The sequence below is a fragment of the Rhinopithecus roxellana genome, chromosome 18, assembly GCF_007565055.1.
Source record: "Rhinopithecus roxellana isolate Shanxi Qingling chromosome 18, ASM756505v1, whole genome shotgun sequence".
Classification (NCBI taxonomy): Eukaryota; Metazoa; Chordata; class Mammalia; order Primates; family Cercopithecidae; genus Rhinopithecus; species Rhinopithecus roxellana.
In genome coordinates, this window is record NC_044566.1 from 49,178,841 (window position 1) to 49,196,465 (window position 17,625).

Sequence of the window (17,625 nt, forward strand, 5' to 3'; positions counted from 1 at the left end):
CTTAAAGGTCATTAAATTCATATGTCCATCTGGTGTTTGATTGTTATATACAGCTGTTTAGCAATGAAAGAAGAGTGTTTCTAACAGGATGAAAATTGCAGCTCTCTGGTGCAGGTTTCCGTGCCATGTCCGATCCTTCTCTGAAGCTAACACCCAAGGTGACCTTGGTTTGTAGAGAGTTATCCCTTTTTTTTTTTTTTTTTGAGATGGAGTCACACTGTCACCCAGGCTGGAGTGCAGTGGTGTGATCTCCACTCACTGCAAGCTCCACCTCCCGGGTTCATGCCATTCTCCTGCCTCAGCCTCCTGAGTAGCTGGGACTACAGGCGTGTGCCACCACGCCCGGCTAATTTTTCGTATTTTTAGTAGAGACAGTGTTTCACCATGTTAGCCAGGATGGTCTCGATCTCCTGACCTCGTGATCCACCCGCCTCTGCCTCCTAAAGTGCAGAATAACAGGCATGAGCCACCGTGCCAGGCCGCTATCCCATTTTTTAACACAGAAAGATCCACATAGTAGGAAACTCCTTATTACTGGGCAAAGCAGGACAGTTGGTCATCCTATTACCAACACACTTATTACTTGGATACCACAGAGGTGGTTTTGGATAAATTTCCCCTTGAGAGGAAGTGGGGTTTCTGATAAAATTTTTAACGAAAAAAATAGAAACAGAACACTTTAAAACCTTAGCAGCCTTGAGGGGAAAGAGACATATCAAGAGAAAAAGGGAAAACATTGCAATAGGTTCTCATAGAATTTCTGCAGTTAAGATGAAGGAGGGGGATTATGGCATGTAATTAATTAAAGAACATCAACATATTCATTCACTTTTATCTCTGTTATGTAGGTAAATTAAGGATAATTTTTTAACATAAGAAGGCATGGAGCAAAAATCCCAAACTTGTAAATATAATTAACTAAACAATAAGCCCCTTGAGGATAATTTTTTCTTGTTGTTGTTTTTGGGTGTTTTTTATTTTTTGTTTTTTTGAGACGGAGTCTCGCTCTGTTGCCCAGGCTGTAGTGCAGTGGTGCGATCTCGGCTCACTGCAAGCTCCGCCTCCCGGGTTCAAGAGATTCTCCTGCCTCAGCCTCCTGAGTAGCTGGGACCACTGGCGCGCACCACCACGCCCAGCTAATTTTTTTGTAGTCTTAGTGGAGATGGGGTTTCACCGTGTTGGTCAGGCTGGCCTCAGACTCCTGACTTCGTGATCCGCCCATCTCGGCCTCCCAAAGTGCTGGGATTATAGGTGGGCGCCACCGCACCCAGCTGAGGATAGTTATTTTTACAAAGAGAAACCAAAGCGTTATTGACAGCTACATGGAAAATTACTGACAGAACTAACCTATGGCTCCAAGATCATTTTCTGGTAGGATCTTTGGCCCTTTTCCTACTACACGTCCTTTTAGTCCCAGTGACATTTATCATAGTACCCTCCTTTCAGATAAAAATAAGTGTTAGATTGATAGAAAAATGAAAGTGTTTTGCTAACAAAAATACTTTTAGCAGTTTGTTATATAACTATAGCATTAGAATTTTTTTCATCATGAATGTCAATTTGAGTTTTATGCTGATATCATGGTAGAGTCCTGCAACCTAAGGATTAACTTATCTCAGTTATTTTCTGTTTTGATTGATCACTGGGTAGCCATTCTGACCACTACATAGTTGATTCATGTTACTTATTGATTGCCAAAATTGCCAGAGGTACCCCGGTCATTTAACTGTCTTTATAATCAAATCAAATCCACTATGCAGCAATTCAGTCAATGGTTTGGTGTTCATCTGTCTAAAATGTTGATGGTACCACATAGGGACAAGATATTAAGCTATACTTAAAAACTAGCTCATTTCATTGAATCATAATAGATTTTTCTCCCATTCTAAAATTTGTATGCTGCTATAGGAGAAAGCATCAATCAATAAAAATTATAACATATTCTGTTTTCCTTTTCTTCCTTAAAACATTTAGCTGAAGTTGTAGAAACTCAGAGAAACATATGTTAGAGTGGGAAGTTGCAGCTCAATTCATCCAGTCTTTTCCAAAGTATGTCAATAAATATTACCTGAAACAAAAGAAAAAAGGGGGAGAGTCTGTAGTCAAGTAAGTTTGTATAATGGAAGGTAAAACAAAATGGGACTGATGCCTTGAATATACTCATATGTGTTTCAGAGCTTCAAGAATGGGGAGGGGGAGGCATGAGATGATCGAGGTATGTTTCAGAATCATCTAACCACAGAACTCTTTGTCATGAACACTTGGAGGGACTTCATCTAGTCTCCTGATTTTGTAGTTAAACAAATAGAATTCCAAGGGGGTCAAGAAACTGATTCTGGGCCAAATACTTTCCTTTATTGTTTTTGTTCAGTCCTCCCTTTCCCCTACTTATATAAAAGTAGATATCAATATATTGATTTTCTTAATATAATCAATATAATGATTTTCTTAATTCTCTATAAGAGCTCTGCACACCCCTTTTCAGTGTCTAATTGATGCGTTGCTTCCAGGTGACCAGCTTACCAGTGATGTGATGCCTAAAAATGGAAATGAAAAACTAGTCACTTGGAAAAGATGTACTTTTAAACAGCTTAAGGTTTCAATATCATCTCATATTCTGATTTGAATAGCTTTTTTAAAATTGAGTAGCTACAATATGCCAGGTTCTTTATATGCATTGTATGATTTAATTCTCATAAAATCCTGCAAAATAGAGAATATGTCAATTTTCCTATTGGGGAGTTTATTTAGTAAATGGAAGGTGGGGGATTTAAAATAAGGTCAGTCTGACTGTAAAGTTGAGCATCTTGTTAAGCTCAAAGATATGATGATGGCTACATTGGAAGTGATGTTGTTGACAACATAGTTAACTTTTTAAAAAAAGTTATTGGTCCATAATTGAGTATGACAGAGGATAGAGAACTACATAATTTGAGGTAGACAAATTTATAAGAAATATAATCAGGAAAATAAACATACATTCAAGTAAAAGGATTCCCTACAAGCAGACATAAATTGCTTTGGGAGATGAGGGGAGGAATACACACATATATACTTTGGTACATACATATATGCATATATTCTTGAGCCAAAAAGTAGATATATTCAGAGCGATAAGGGTCAGTATATAGTTAAAAGTTGATCTGGACATGTAATTGTGAGAATTTATTATATGATAGGTTTTGATGCAGGCTGTACTGCTTTTCATATGCATTTTGTGTACATTTTGTTGAATGATAAAATGTAGTTTGACCATTAACATTCAATGACATAAATTCCTTAACTGCCTTCCAAGTCAGTGATCATTGTTTGGAATTATCTTAAAGCCAGATGATTTTCTGAAATTTCTCCTCTTACTTAGTTAACGTACATAGCTTTTCTTAGTATAGGTATTTAGTTGGGCCAGTCTTCCTGCTGTTCTATTTTAAAATGTTTTATGTCTGTTTCCCTTTTCTCCTTCCCCGCTCCCTCCCTTTTTCCTTTCTTTCTTCCCTCCTCCTTATATTCTTCCTTCCTTCTTTTGATAAATTGATGTGCGTCTACCTCAAATTGATTATTTGTCCAAACTTCTGCAGCCAAGATAACAAAATGTTGTTATCTGGATAAAGATAAAATTTATGGAAAGTCAACTTGACTTTGCCTGATAATCCCTAAAAAATAACAAAGAAGTAAAATGATTTTGTCAATACCCTCCTTAAAAGTAGTTGTGAGGTTGTTAGTAGTTGATTTCTGGTAACTCATAAAGTTCTCTGGACGAACAAACTAGACCAAAACAAAATACGTAAGTACATATAACTACAAAATAAAATGTATAACACTAGAAACTTCTGGTTTTATTAGATTGAACACATGCTTTCATATATTCCTGTTCCAGAAATCTCACTAAAATTACTCTCACTAAAATTAATAAAGAATAAAAAATAAATCTCACTAAAATTAGTAAATAATAAAAAATAAATCTCATTGAAATTAGTAAGGAATTTTAAAAAAAGGGGAAGGGGGAGGGATAGCATTAGGAGATATACCTAATGTAAATGACGAGTTAATGGGTTCAGCACACCACCATGGCACATGTATACATGTGTAACAAACCTGCATGTTGTGTACATGTACCCTAGAACTTAAAGTGTAATAAAAAATAAATAAATAAATAAAACGGCCGGGCACAGTGACTCACGCCTGTAATCCCAGCACTTTGGGAGGCCGAGGCGGGTGGATCACAAGTTCAGGAGATCAAGACCAGCCTGGCTAACACGGTGAAACCCCCGTCTCTACTAAAAATACAAAAAACTTAGCCGGCCGTGGTGGCGGGCGCCTGTAGTCCCAGCTACTCCGGAGGCAGGAGAATGGCATGAACCCGGGAGGCGGAGCTTGCAGTGAGCCGAGATCGCACCACTGCACTCCAGCCTGGGTGACAGAGGGAGACTCTGTCTCCAAAAAAACAAACAAAAAAAAAAACAAAAAACCATAAAGCAAGGACACAAAGCAAATGAGAGAGAACAAACAGAGGAGAGGCTACTGAACGTGAGATGTAAGGCAATTTGTGGAAGACGGCAGTGATGGAGGAGGAATAGCTGAGGTGCATCGAGCGAAGTCTTCACATTCATGCAAGGGTCGCTGCGAAGGCTTTGGAGTATTGAGACTGGAAAAAGGAGAATCAATTGCCAGGAGCTCAGAGCATCATAGCATATGGAGCAGTTAGGCCCTGCCCTCCGTAGCTCACATTGCCACTACCGATTCCCCATCCCTGTGTGAAGCATCAGCGATAGTCTTAGGCTACACTGAATCAGAGATACTCTGGACTCAGGGATTAGGCCCAGGAGAGAGGATGAAACTCCACAGAGAGAACAGGTGAAAACCTCCCGGACTATTCCCTGACATAGCTCCCAGGGAACCTACAGCGAGGGACTGGCTCCTTAGGCAAGGGTTTGGAGTTTCTTATCTGCAGAAATTCAGTCCAAAAAATGACTGATTGGCAGAGTCCCTGTTGAAATGGTAAGATTCCCCACTCTGTTACCTCAGAGGGATGCCAGTCAAGGAAAAAGCACACGCTGTCTACATTCAGGGTTTCCCTTGGAAACTGGACCCACCGTTTTTAAATATAAATGAATGATTTGTTTCATATATAATATATATATGAAATAAATATATATATTTCTTAAATATAAATGAGTAATGAAGGGCCACCCAATATTTGAGGATATCCACTGACATAAAATATGGAATAAAATATAGAGATCAAAACAGAGAAAGGGGCTAAAGGGGCTCAGAGAAGATACAAATATTTCAGGAAGCAAACGGAAAGCTTTTAAAAACCTATAGTAACTTCAGAAAGATGAGAGACACTGTTGTATATATAAAATAAAAAGTATTCTGTAGAACAGGAACAATTAGAAAATAAGAAGGAGGTATTGGAAATTAAACGTATAGAAGAATATGAAATGATTCAGAGGTATAGAAGTGAAACTTTCTAGAAAGTAGATCGTCCAGACGTTTTCACGCTGCTGATAAAGACACACCCAAGATTGAATAATTTATTTTAAAAAGAGGTTTAATGGACTCACAGTTTCACATGGCTGGGGAGGCCTCATAATCATGGCAGAAAGCAAGGAAAGAACAAAGTCACATCTTACATGGTGGCAGGCAAAGAGAGAATGAGAAGCAAGCAAAAGGGGTTTCCCCTTATAAAACTGTCAGATCTCATGAGACTTATTCACTCCCATGAGAACAGTATGGGGGAAACCACCCCCATGATTCAAGTATCTCCCACTGGGTCCCTCCCACAACACATGGAAATTATGGGAGCTACAATTTAAGATGAGATTTGGATGGGAACACAGCCAAATCATATTAGATGGAGATGGGGTGAGGTGAGAAATGTAGTGGATTAATCCACGAGGTTCCACATTTTACCATAGGCATGCCAGAAGAAGAAAACAAGAAAAAAATGGTTCAGAGACAAGTACTAAAGAATAATAGAAGAAGAATTGTCAAAACGGAACAATGCTGTTTTCCAGATTTTAAGACACTATAAAGTGCCCAAAATGATGGGTAAGAAAAGATTCTCATTAGCTCATTAGGCTTCTTTACTCTGAGACTTCAGAATACCAGGATTATAGAGAAGATTCCAAAACCTTCCAGAGGAGTAACACAGGTCACATGTAAAAGATCATACCTGGTAAAAAAGAACAGTAGTGGCCTGAGACTGCAAGGCTGGAAGCTAGAAGACAATGAAGTACAGCCTAAAAATTTTGAGGGAAAATTACATTTTACTTAAAATTCAGTTACAAGTTTAACTCACAAACAAGTATGAGAGTAGCATTAAGACATTTTCAGACACACAAGGTCTCAACAAATTCACCTCCCATGTACCTTTTCTCAGGAAGCCACTAGAGAATGTGCTCTACAAAAATGAGGATGTAAACCAACAAAGAGGAAACCATGGGATCCAGGAAACGGGGGCTCCAACACAGGAGAGAGGCACAGGGATTTCGCAAGATGGTGTTAAAAAGAAGCCCCAGGACAACAGGTGGGCAGCTGGCCTGGAAAACCCCTAGACCAGAGGGGCTGGACGGGAGGTTCCTCCAGGGAAAAAGAGATCCAGTAGACTAACCAGTGGGCTAATTGTGTAAAAAAAAAAAATGGTTTCAATATAAGTTCTGTAGTTATTTTGGATAGTTCATGAACGGTTAATTATAGATACACAAAAGAGGTAAGCAAAATAAAAGACAACACCAGGAAAAATAAGATGTTGAACAACATCGAACGCATTCTCTTTTACTACTTGTCTCGGTAGTAAACAATATTACATGGTCGTAGTAAGGTAAACTAGAATATCAGTTTAACCCCAAGTTGCTATTGGGAGCGTGTAATAGTATCAGAGTGCTAAATTTTCCTTATTCTGCATAGCAGTAAGGCAGATAATCTCTAAAAATGATAACTTAATAAATATTAGTATACACACAGTACTTAAGTATAGGGATAGCGTAGTTAAAAGTGGTTTCCTCTCCCATGGTGAAATTCAACCTCCCTAGTTACAGATGCTGGACAGTGCTAGTTTTCCTGTGCTGGACAAGACTGTAGATTAACCAAACCAAGAGCAAGCGGTTGCAGCGAAAGTCTTACCTATATAATCTGGAAAATAAACATCTTTCATAATAAAAGCAAAAAAACAAAAAAAAAGTTTCCCTTGAGAAGCAGGAAGGCGGAGTGGTAGGCAAAGTGGGGGAAGGGAGTATTCTTTTTTGATTATAGGCCTTATATTACTATTCACCTTTTTAAACTATGGGCATATATTACTTTAATAAATGCTAAGCTGATTTTTGAAAATTACTGGAATAAGAAGTGGAAATTATAAAGCCAACATGCACAATGCTTCCCCCCACCACCACCAAATAAAGTAAAACAAAAGAGGAAGAAGCTGATGGTAATTTTTTAATCTTTTAAAACTCGTTTATCTATCTCGTATCTAATAGCAAAGTAGGACTCAGGACCCTCTGCCAGTCTTACTCCAACTAACATTTCCTGTCATCTACACCTACTCCCCACGTTCTTTAAGCTAAACAGGGCTACTTCATGTTTCCTGTACAACACCTATATTTTCCTTTATCTGGGCCTTTGCTTGTAGTGCAATTATTGTTCACCTTCCATTCACACATATTCCTAACACACACACACACACACTCACATACATTTATCCCTTACCAAGGTCCCCTTGTAGCACCTCCATCCCTTGCACACTTCCCTACCTGTTTACATGTTGGCTCTAAAAGCTCTCTGAGGGATCTTTGAGGGACCCCGGATAATAGTGTTCTCCCCTTTCTTTTCATTCCTGCTGTATTGCCTTTAACACCAGAGGACAAGAACCATATTGCACTGGTATTTGTTCCTCCTATAGTGCCAGGCAGAGTGCTGGCATATTCCAGGGATCGCCTCAGATATTAATCAATTGGATAAATTAATCTTCCATTAAAGGTGAAGTCCACTCTGTCATATGGCCCAGTGTTACACATCTCTATCTGCAAAAGTAAACATCACTGGAATGTATGGCTTTTTGTTTTTGTTTTAAGGAAGCTCATGTGCTTTCCTCCTAAGCACGGAGAGCATGCACAGAGCCCAGAGGGTAAACTGCGCCCTAAAAGTTTGCTTATACTTCCTTCGTGGGGAATGTGGAAAGGTTGCAAGTTTTTATTGGACTCTGCAAGGTTACAGGTAGCTTGGCACTGATGTTGCTGTGGGAAGGATGTCACTTAGGTCTCCAACTGAAGAATCACCTACGTATGACCCTGGGCCTGGTGGACAACAGCACAGCCTACAATATGGCAGGAAAATGGAAACCCTGTCATGAAGCCAGAACAGGAAAATTAAAAAGGAAGTCCACAAATACTCAATGATAATAGCAAGCGTAGCACAGCTAGGACTTTCATTCATAGCTTCCCATGCTTAGTTTAGGTTTCCTTCTATTTAATCAGGCTTTATACCACAAGCCCCAGGTCTCTTTTATAACCATTCAAATGATCATCTAACAGACTGTAACAGGATTAATCTAAAACATCCGCCTATGGAAATAACCAAAGCCCAGCAATGTTATGACACATGCAAACAATAGAGTGCAATGGAGATTTTAAAAAGAATAAGGTAGGCTGGGGCAGTGGTTCATGCCTGTAATCCCAGCGCTTTGGGAGGATGAGGTGGGTGGATCACTTGAGGTCAGGAGTTTGAGACCAACCTGGTCAACACAGGGAAACCCAATCTCTACTGAAAATACAAAAATTAGCCAGTCGTGGTGGCGGGCACCTGTAATCCCAGCTACCCAGGAGGCTGAGGCAGGAAAAGGGCTTGAACCCAGGAGACAGAGGTTGCAGTGAGCCGAGATCATGCCACTGCACTCCATCCTGGGTGACAGAGACTCCATCTCAAAATAAATAGATAGATACAATGATAGACTGGATAAAGAAAATGTAGCATATATGCACCATGGAATACTATGCAGCCATAAAAAAGGATGAGTTCATGTTCTTTGCAGGGACATGGATAAAGCCGGAAACTATCATCCTCAGTGAACTAACACAAGAACAGAAAACCAAACACTGCACGTTCTCACTCATAAGTGGGAGCTCAACAATTAGAACACATGGACACAGGGAGGGGAACATCACACACCGGGGCCTGTTGGGGGGTAGAGGGCAAGGAGAGCATTAGGAGAAATACCTAATGTAGATGATGGGTTGATGGGTGCAGCAAACCACCATGGCACGTGTATACCTATGTAACAAACCTGCACGTTCTGCACATGTATTCCAGAACTTAAAGGATAATTTAAAAAGAGAGAGAGAGAGAGAGAGGATGAGAGCAAGAAAAAAGAAAAGAAAGAGGAGAAGAGAAGAGAAGAGAGAGAGAGAGAGAAAGGAAGGAAGGAAGGAACGAAGGAAAGAAGGAAGAAGGAAGGAGGAGAAGGAAGAAAGGAAGGAGGAGGAATGAAGGAAGGACAGAAAGAAAGAAAGGAAGACGAAGAAAATCCCCATAAGAAGAAGAAAACAGAGAAAACAGGAGGAAGGAAGGAATGAAGGAAGGTCAAGATTACGAAGGAAGGAAGGAAGGAAAGAAAAGAAAGAAAGATCTGTAAGCCCTGCTGTGGTGAAGCATTTAATACCTACTGTTAAAGGAAAAAGTAAGTGTGGAATAGGATTACCTCCTTCAGGTCTGTACTCAACTGTCACCTTTCCAATGAGGCCTTCCTTAACTACTGAATTCATACTTGAAAACATTTTGTCCCCTCTCCCCTTTTTCTCCATTAGCATTTATCCGCATCTGACATAATCGATAACTTATTTGTTTATTTGTGATGCTATCTTCATACTGGAATATAATGTACACAAGGGATTTTGTCTGTTTTATTTACTGCTTTTCCCCCAGTGCCTAGAATAACCAAATGAATGAATTTGTATGAGAAACCCTTATGATTTGCATAGAAACAGTTCTGGAAGGCTATACAAACTTCACAGTAGTTGTCTGTGAGCAGTAGAAGTAGGAGACTAGGAGCAAGACTCACTTTTTATTGTATATATCTTACCGTGTACATGTATGTATCTTTTTTAAATAAAAACACTGGTTTTATAAGGAATCCCATTTAAAGTGTTTTGTGAAGGCTATGATAAAATAATAACGTATTAATAAACACCGTTTACTTCTAATTGTGAGATAATCAATACCATTCTGAATTTCTCTTCTTTGCAGAAGTCAAGTTGTAAATGGGCCACTATTCAAGTTCATGGGCTTTATATTTTATGAAGCCTTTACCAACAGACTTTTTATTTGCCATCAGAGCAGTGCCATGTGTACTTACATTGTGGTGGGGGAAATTGGATTTTTAGGCCAGATACATTTATGTCTTCTACCTTTTAACTAAATGACCTAGAGCAGGTTACTTAACCAGCCTGCATTCCCTTACCTATAAAATTGGGATAATTTTCCCACTAGCAAAGGCTGCCCTTAAAGCAAAACAAGACCAAATATATATATTCAATGCCTTGCAGCGTCTGGTTCAAGGTAGGACTCAGTATGTAAGGTCCTTCCCCTTTCCTGACAGAAGATGAGCCAGAGAGAAGACCTTTAGTAATATTTTCCCTTCTAACTACTCAAAATGTGGTCCCAACATCACCAAGAAGTTTATGAGAAATGCAAAGTCTCAACCTTTACCTAATTTAATGAGTCAGAATCTGCAGTTTAACAAAATACCTGGGTGATCCCTGTGGACAGTGAAGTTTGAAAAGCTCTGTTTTCATGTTTCTTATAGCAGTGTTTCAGACAGGCTTCTATTAATCATGTTGTTGCTGTTTTAAAAATTTCTGTATTTTACAATGCTTTGACATCTTGGGGCTTTGTGGACTTGGGATGCTCAACCTTCCAGGGTCAGTTGATTCCTAGAGACAGTAAACGTCTTGACTGTGAGCTCGCCTTTGATATTCAAGCCAACCAATCCTGAGTCCATGCCACTACCTGCTTCCTTTTATCAGGCTCCTGCAATCCAGAACACTATTTACCTGCCCTGAATCACTCCAGGGCCAGGTACTGCATGACTAGGAACCACCCCTATACCACAGAGCCTGCTGAAACTACTCAAATTAGCTGTCCTAAGCTGCTTACTCTGTCTTGCCCATTCTTTCCATGGAAACCATAATAAAGGCCCTTGCCCACATTTTCCCCTTATTTCCTCTGCCTCCTACTGACCCTGGTGGCCCAGTATGGTCTGACATACCTGCTTTTCTTGGGAACTGTGACAAACTGTCCTCTCAATAGCAGTCACCTCCTGATCTGTTGGCCTGGTCGTACCTGAATAAAACCAAAACCCCAGGTACATTTTCTTAAAAGACTGCCCTTGTAAGCTTCTTAGTTGAACTCTTCCTGCCATCTGCCACCCCCCACTTCACCTTGCAAATTTAAGGTTTATTTGGAGAGGTGTGAGGGTGTCCAGCAGAGCCCGATTTTCTGGCTGGGGATGGCCAACAAGCCAAAATCCATGAGGATACTAAGCTACCTCACCAGCTGGAACTTACTTTTAAATAAAGATGATCAGGGATAACCACACAGAAGATTGTAAATCTGCTTAATATCGTATGACTATGTTGAATGCCAATAATACTCCTTAAGCACAAGCTTTGAACACTTCCAAAATTGCTATTATAAATGATCAATTTTTGCTCATTTGCTATTACAAATGATTCCATTGCTATTACAATGATTCCATTACCTCCGAGGTAATGGAACCATTTGAATTGAAACAAACTTATTTACAGTATTCTAAAATGTCAAAAACAAGTGAAAACCTGCCATTCTATCCTTTCATCTTTCACTGTGGCCTCTTAGTGTGGCATATATGCTTTAGATAGAAATAGCTCCTGCCAGGGAGCAGCTATTATGTTACCAAGCAGCTTCCCTTCCCACATTTGCGTTTACCTGTTGTCTCTTCGGTTGTAGAAAGAATCTTGATATATGGAAGTGAGCTGACTGAAGCTGAGGTTAATAAAAGCAAGTATTAAAAGAACGTAAAAGGGACTTTTCTCTCTGTGACTCAAAAAAAAAATACAGTTTTAAGAAGTATCTATTTTAGAAGTGTTTCATGTTTGTTAGGTAAGACTGTGAGAATAGAAGATATGAACTTTTGCCTTATGAAAGTTATTTTACTACAGTTTTATTAAGAAATTAAAATGCGTTTAACACCTTTTAATTCAAAATATTAGAAAAGGAAACTTTCCACTGATTGTTTTATGATCATCAGTTTTGTTTCCATAAGAAATATACCCATTTATTATTACCTTAAAAAGAAACTGCAGGTAGCAGGATTTTGCTCCCCATAACTGGCCCTGTCAGATTGAACATTACTGCCGAAGCAGTGGATAAAATGTGACTTGTAGCCTGCATGAATCACAGTGTCCCCTGAAACCGCTTGTTTCTAGGAGGGATTTTGTTTGATCGCTCCTTGACCCTTTTCCAAGAAACCTAATTTGCCCAAGGGAGTCTCACACTGGAAAACAGTGTTTGCGTCTGCTTAGGGAAATGTGCCTGAAATAATGACTTATTTAGAACTGAGAACAGAATGGAACGGAACGGATTGATAAGCCAGTTTGAGCAGGCAGAGAGCGACTTGGGCCTCTAAACTCATAAAAGGAGCTCAGCAGCAAAGCACTTTGCCTACACTGTATCTGGCAAGGCCCATCTTCATTCAACAAACATTGTCTCTGTGAACTCTGTGCAGAATTCTTACTCTTATAAATGCCTTCAGGCATGCCATTTCATTTTAAGTTTCACTGACACTTCTAAGATGGTGCGGATTTCTCGATTCAGCCCTGCAGACCCCAGTGTAGAAATTGCTCTCCAAGGTATGTTACCCGTTTTAAACTCAGTCGCGTCCGTTTAGATGGCTGCAGAATGCTTGTTGGTAGTGATGCCGCTCGAGTTAAAGTACTTGCTTGGCTGCCAGGAGAGTTGGCGAGTGTGCTGGTGCATGGATTACCCAAAGAGGGGGCTTGACTCAGCTTCTTTCTCACTTACTGGACTGAAAATGAACCAGCAGTCAAAAGTAGGGAGGTGACATCTCATCTAGAGGAATGAAGAATGAGTTGAGGTAAAAAAGGGGAAAAAAAACGAAGAAAGAACTTTACCACTGGATTGCTCTTTGTGCTGCTGCATCTCCTGTTTCTTTTGCTTTTTTCTTTTTTCTCTTCACTTTTCTGCCAATAAAGTGTAGTCGATTTGTCTTACCACTATAGCCTCAAGGCTAGTAACTCATTGAAATGGCAAAGGTGCAAACAAAAATGCTCTTAAATTTTAAAAACCTGGAGCTAAGTTGATCTTCGTCTTAATCTTTCTTTGCCGTTTGAAGTTTTTTAAAAAATTAAACCATTGACGATATTTAAATTGGCAAGGCTAAGCTTAAACAAAGTCCTATTTAGGTACAGTGGTAATGAGAGTTTACCTTTTTTATTTTTAATTTAAATCTGTCTTTGCACAATTAGCAAATTTTTAAAAGACCTCTCCTGCAAAGTCTGCAAGCAATTGCCTGTTCCAACTAATAAGAGAACATGTTTTACAAGGTTCATGTTGATTAATTGACAAATGCTGATAAAATCAAAGCAGTGGGAAAATGCAGTGCACCAGCTGCAGCATAAATTACTTCTGTTCAATAATGTTTCCAGTGGCTATACATTTATGGTTTACCTTTCAATAAATATTACTGTCTTAATTGAAACATCCATTGTGGAAATTTATCTCTGAAGATGATTGTCAGGAGCCACAGCTAGGACTAAACTTTTCTATATCTGTGTATGCTTTTCTGCTCAATTAAAGACATTGATTGCTGTGAACATTTTAAAGATGAATGCTTTATATTTTGTATGAAAGGAACACAAACACATTTTAATATACTTGGAAAATCATACACTCTTGATTGACCTCAGTGTTCTCTACATTTCTGATAGCTTCAACAATAAATACAAAATATAACTTCGAAACCACTAGCCTTACACCAATCCATCAGCTGTTATGGCAGCTATGAAGGTCTCCATTAGAAGGGCTATAGCTGGCTGTTTTATGCTTGTGTATGTTTCCAGCATCGGAGATGCTTGGCCAGACCCAGATTTCTCCTTTTGCATATGAATGATTAAAAAAGATGTCAAAAAGATCTCCTGCATCCTGGATGAAACCCAAAGGTCCAGAGAATTCCAGTAGAGGGGGAATGTAAGTCAGGGCACAGACTATCTTGCAGGGTTCCTACCCCTCTCCTGTTGTGGTCCATGTCCATCTGATAGACTCCCATGCTATAGTGCCTTAAGAACACTTTGGCATGTAAATTTAGGGGCCCAACCAAGCTGATCCTTTAGTGTAGACATCCTAAGATATCCTGCTCATCCACACTTCACAAAGTGACATTGACATACTTTTCTCAACAAAGTCATTTCAGTTCAACAAATATTTATCAAACCTATTATATATGTCAGGCACTGTACTGGGCCCTTGGTATATACACATGAATCAGACAGTTTATCCAGAAGAAGCTTACAATAGGCAATCATGTCTCTGAACATTTGCAATAGGTTATTTAAAAGACATCTTTCTATAATTTGCCAATTTTTTGAGCTTCTGTTGTGTACTAGGCATTGCTCTAGGTGTTCAAGAAATTTTCTGGATGTTTTCTTTCTTTGGTATTAATCAGAGGCCACTGTTCTCATGGCCTTCTAAGGCAAATGTCATTTGCCAGTGTTCTGTCTGAGCTACCCCACTTGCTGATTGCCAGTTCATATTGTACTCAAGATTATCGCAGCTGCCAGACCTGGATTGAGATTAGGGTTGGACTAGTAGGACAGGACTGACCGGAGACTATCATTCTAAACTTTAGTCAAAGAGTACTGTGCCCCCAGGATGGGCATGAAGACTGTGAAATAGGAATATGGGATTGTTGGATGAGGGAGTTAGGGGCAATTTGAGGCATGTGAGAACCAAGCTGATTGGGGGATATGGATCACAGTAGAGACAGATTAAACTGGCAAGCCAAGGCTGAAGGTTGGGCAGAAGTTAGATGGGGCTTATAAACAGGAGAATTCCAAGTATTTGACTAGAAGGTAAGCCCAGAAGGCAGAATAGCCATGGAGGGCATAAAGAGGCAGCCAGTTAGGAGAGATCAACGGAGGTTTACAAGCGGGTGAGTTAAAGCCATAGGCCCAGTAGGCATTTAAGCATTCTAGGAGATAAGGAGCCACTGGGATGTACTCAACCATCAAGAAACTCAGGTTTAAGAAGAAAAAAAAAACGGAAATCCTTGCCACTGAAAATTCTGGTAATCTAGGCCACAAAGCTCTGAGCAAGTGACAGTGTGATGGAGAATTTGAGTCCAGGCTCATTTTGTTCTCTCAGCCCAGACATCATTAAGACAGTGTCTGGCATGCTGTAGTCATTCCACAAATATTTCACTGACCTGACCTGGGTTCCGAAAAGGAGGTAGATTCCAAAATGAGGCCATTTTTATATGGCAGTGGACAAATTAAATTGTCTTGGCACTTAATGAAAAAAAAAAGGCACAGGACAAACACACAAGAAGGAAGATGATCTTTTGTTTCAAAGATGCCTGCATTGTCTCAGTATTTACATTTGTTTCCTCCCTTGATTTCCTTTCTTGCTGGATGGAATTTAGGAAGAGGGGGGACAGACTACTGTGGAACCTGGAAAGTTCTAAGAGTGTGTGGTTAGCTATTACCCAGATTGGAGATGTTTTCCTCATGGGAGCTTTCAGAAAGAAAGCAATGAAAAGGGAAGGCTGAAGTGATTAAACCCTGCTGAACTCCCAGGTTTATGTCTGTGATGATTTCAGTGAGGAGCCAGAGCTTAGCTGAATTGCTTGCGTCACACCCAGAATCTCTTCTTATCTCCCATCAGGAAGGGGCTGCCTGATGACCTCCATCCCCAGGAGGCTCTTTGGCTTTTGGTGATAGCTGCCAGTAAAAATAATAGGAAAGATTGTTGCACGGGCCCTTGGTAACGGTCCTATTGTGCTAGTGTTGTACATCACACATAAAAGTTGTAAAACACAGTCTTTTTAAAAAATGCCCTCTTTTATAAAGTTGAGTCATTGAGATCCAACAAAAACCACCTGGGCAGCATCCATACCCTTCAATAGCCATTCAGAGCCCCCAAGCCAGGAAAGACCTGAGCGCCATTCCTCATTCTGCAGTCCTGGACCATGTTCCCTGTTTTAACACTAGATGGGGCATTGTTGTTATTACAGTGGCTATTTTTAAAAAAGGAAATGTGTAAGACCCAGAAAGAAGAAAACATTTCTCTAGAACATAATATTGTTCTATAGAATCAGAGAGCACTGGAGCAGAAAACAGCCAGGAAAAGAGTACAGTTCTTGCTTCTCATTCTTACTTGAGAAAACTGTGACCAGCCCAAGTTCACATAGCAGGTCAGTGGCAGACCCAGAACTGGAAGCCAGAACCCACGTCACCCTAGCCTAGGGCAGCCCCTGCCCCCTGCCTCATGGCCACATGCCCAGGGAAGAGGTGTGGGTGGCACGTGGATCCAACAAACCGTCTCCTTTTATACGGAGAATAATAAAAGAGTGAAATCTCCAAGGCTTGTCCTCCTGAATACAACCCTCCTACAACTTGGCTCTGTATGTAGATGACTCAAAGAAAGGTGAACAATGAACACAATTCAGTTTTTGTACGTCTCTTACACACATTTTTTAAATGCCAGTATGAATGAATTAACTTGATTTTTTAAAATGTGAATAAATGAAATATGTTTCTAGCTAACTTAAGAATTTGAAATTTTGGTTTAGTTAGGCACTGTGAAACAGGTCACAGTCTGTCTTCTTGGTCTTCCCAGCCATTTACTGGTCATCTTCACTTGAGCCATTGTCACCCCTGGCCTTTTCCTAGAACCCAGCTGAAGACAAGGGAAGTCCCAGAACTTTTTTCTCTCTCCAGGTCCACCCAGGGGACCTTGCTTTTCCACCCCTTCCTTTGCCCTCTGTGAAAGAGGTAGAATATGAAGGCTGCAGCTCAGCCTTCACCTCCACTCACACCAGTGTGATTAAATTATTGAAAGAAAATGATCCGCTCTCCTTGCTCTCCTTGCTTCTGACTAACAGGTCCCAGCTCAGAGCAAAATCTGCAGACCCTGTGATTGATAGGCCTGGCAGACTATGTTTTAGCAGACTCTTTCTTAAGAAGGTGAAGGCCTGTGTTTTCAGCAGACTGAGAAGGTGTGCTATTGCAGTCCGCTTAAAACACTTTTGCTTTTTCTCAGTTCACTGGTAGCCCTCCCCCCTCACAGGCCTACAGTGCTAATTCTAATCTTTAGTTCAGTTACTGCAGCATTCTCACTTTCTCCGTATCTACCAAAGTACTTCACATCCTCTTCTTACTACCTGTGCTTCCTAAACAGCTAGGGTCCTTGGGAGAAGAGCAGGTTAGTCATAAAGAAACAATCTACATGGTAATTTTTGTTTCATGTTAGACATTGCACATTTAAACCTTTTTGAAGTAAAACGCTTTTAAAAGTCCATTCTGAAAAGCTTGGCATGTGTGGATAATGGTTTTTTTCTTCACTTGGAATGCCTCTCCTCTG

At 40.0% G+C, this 17,625-nt stretch overlaps 1 protein-coding gene and 1 long non-coding RNA gene across 6 annotated transcripts in view; one reads left to right on the forward strand and one right to left on the reverse strand.

The window, feature by feature from the left end:
- Positions 1 to 17,625, forward strand: part of ENOX1 (ecto-NOX disulfide-thiol exchanger 1) — a 587,079-nt gene that overhangs the window by 324,205 nt on the left and 245,249 nt on the right. For 2 of the 5 annotated variants that reach the window (XM_030922271.1, XM_030922272.1), the window contains exon 1: positions 6,474 to 6,529. The exons of the other annotated variants lie outside the window; for them this stretch is intronic. In XM_030922271.1, coding sequence (XP_030778131.1) covers positions 6,499 to 6,529 — 31 coding nt within the window. In that variant the 5' untranslated portion in view covers positions 6,474 to 6,498. Of the gene's footprint in view, positions 1 to 6,473; positions 6,530 to 17,625 lie in introns of those variants that run through there. 5 annotated transcript variants of the gene reach the window in all.
- Positions 1,495 to 12,908, reverse strand: LOC104666075. Its single transcript, XR_748504.1, has 4 exons — positions 12,812 to 12,908; positions 6,176 to 6,220; positions 2,524 to 2,537; positions 1,495 to 2,068 (listed from the first exon to the last, which is right to left on the reverse strand). It is a non-coding gene; the product is annotated as an uncharacterized LOC104666075 (long non-coding RNA).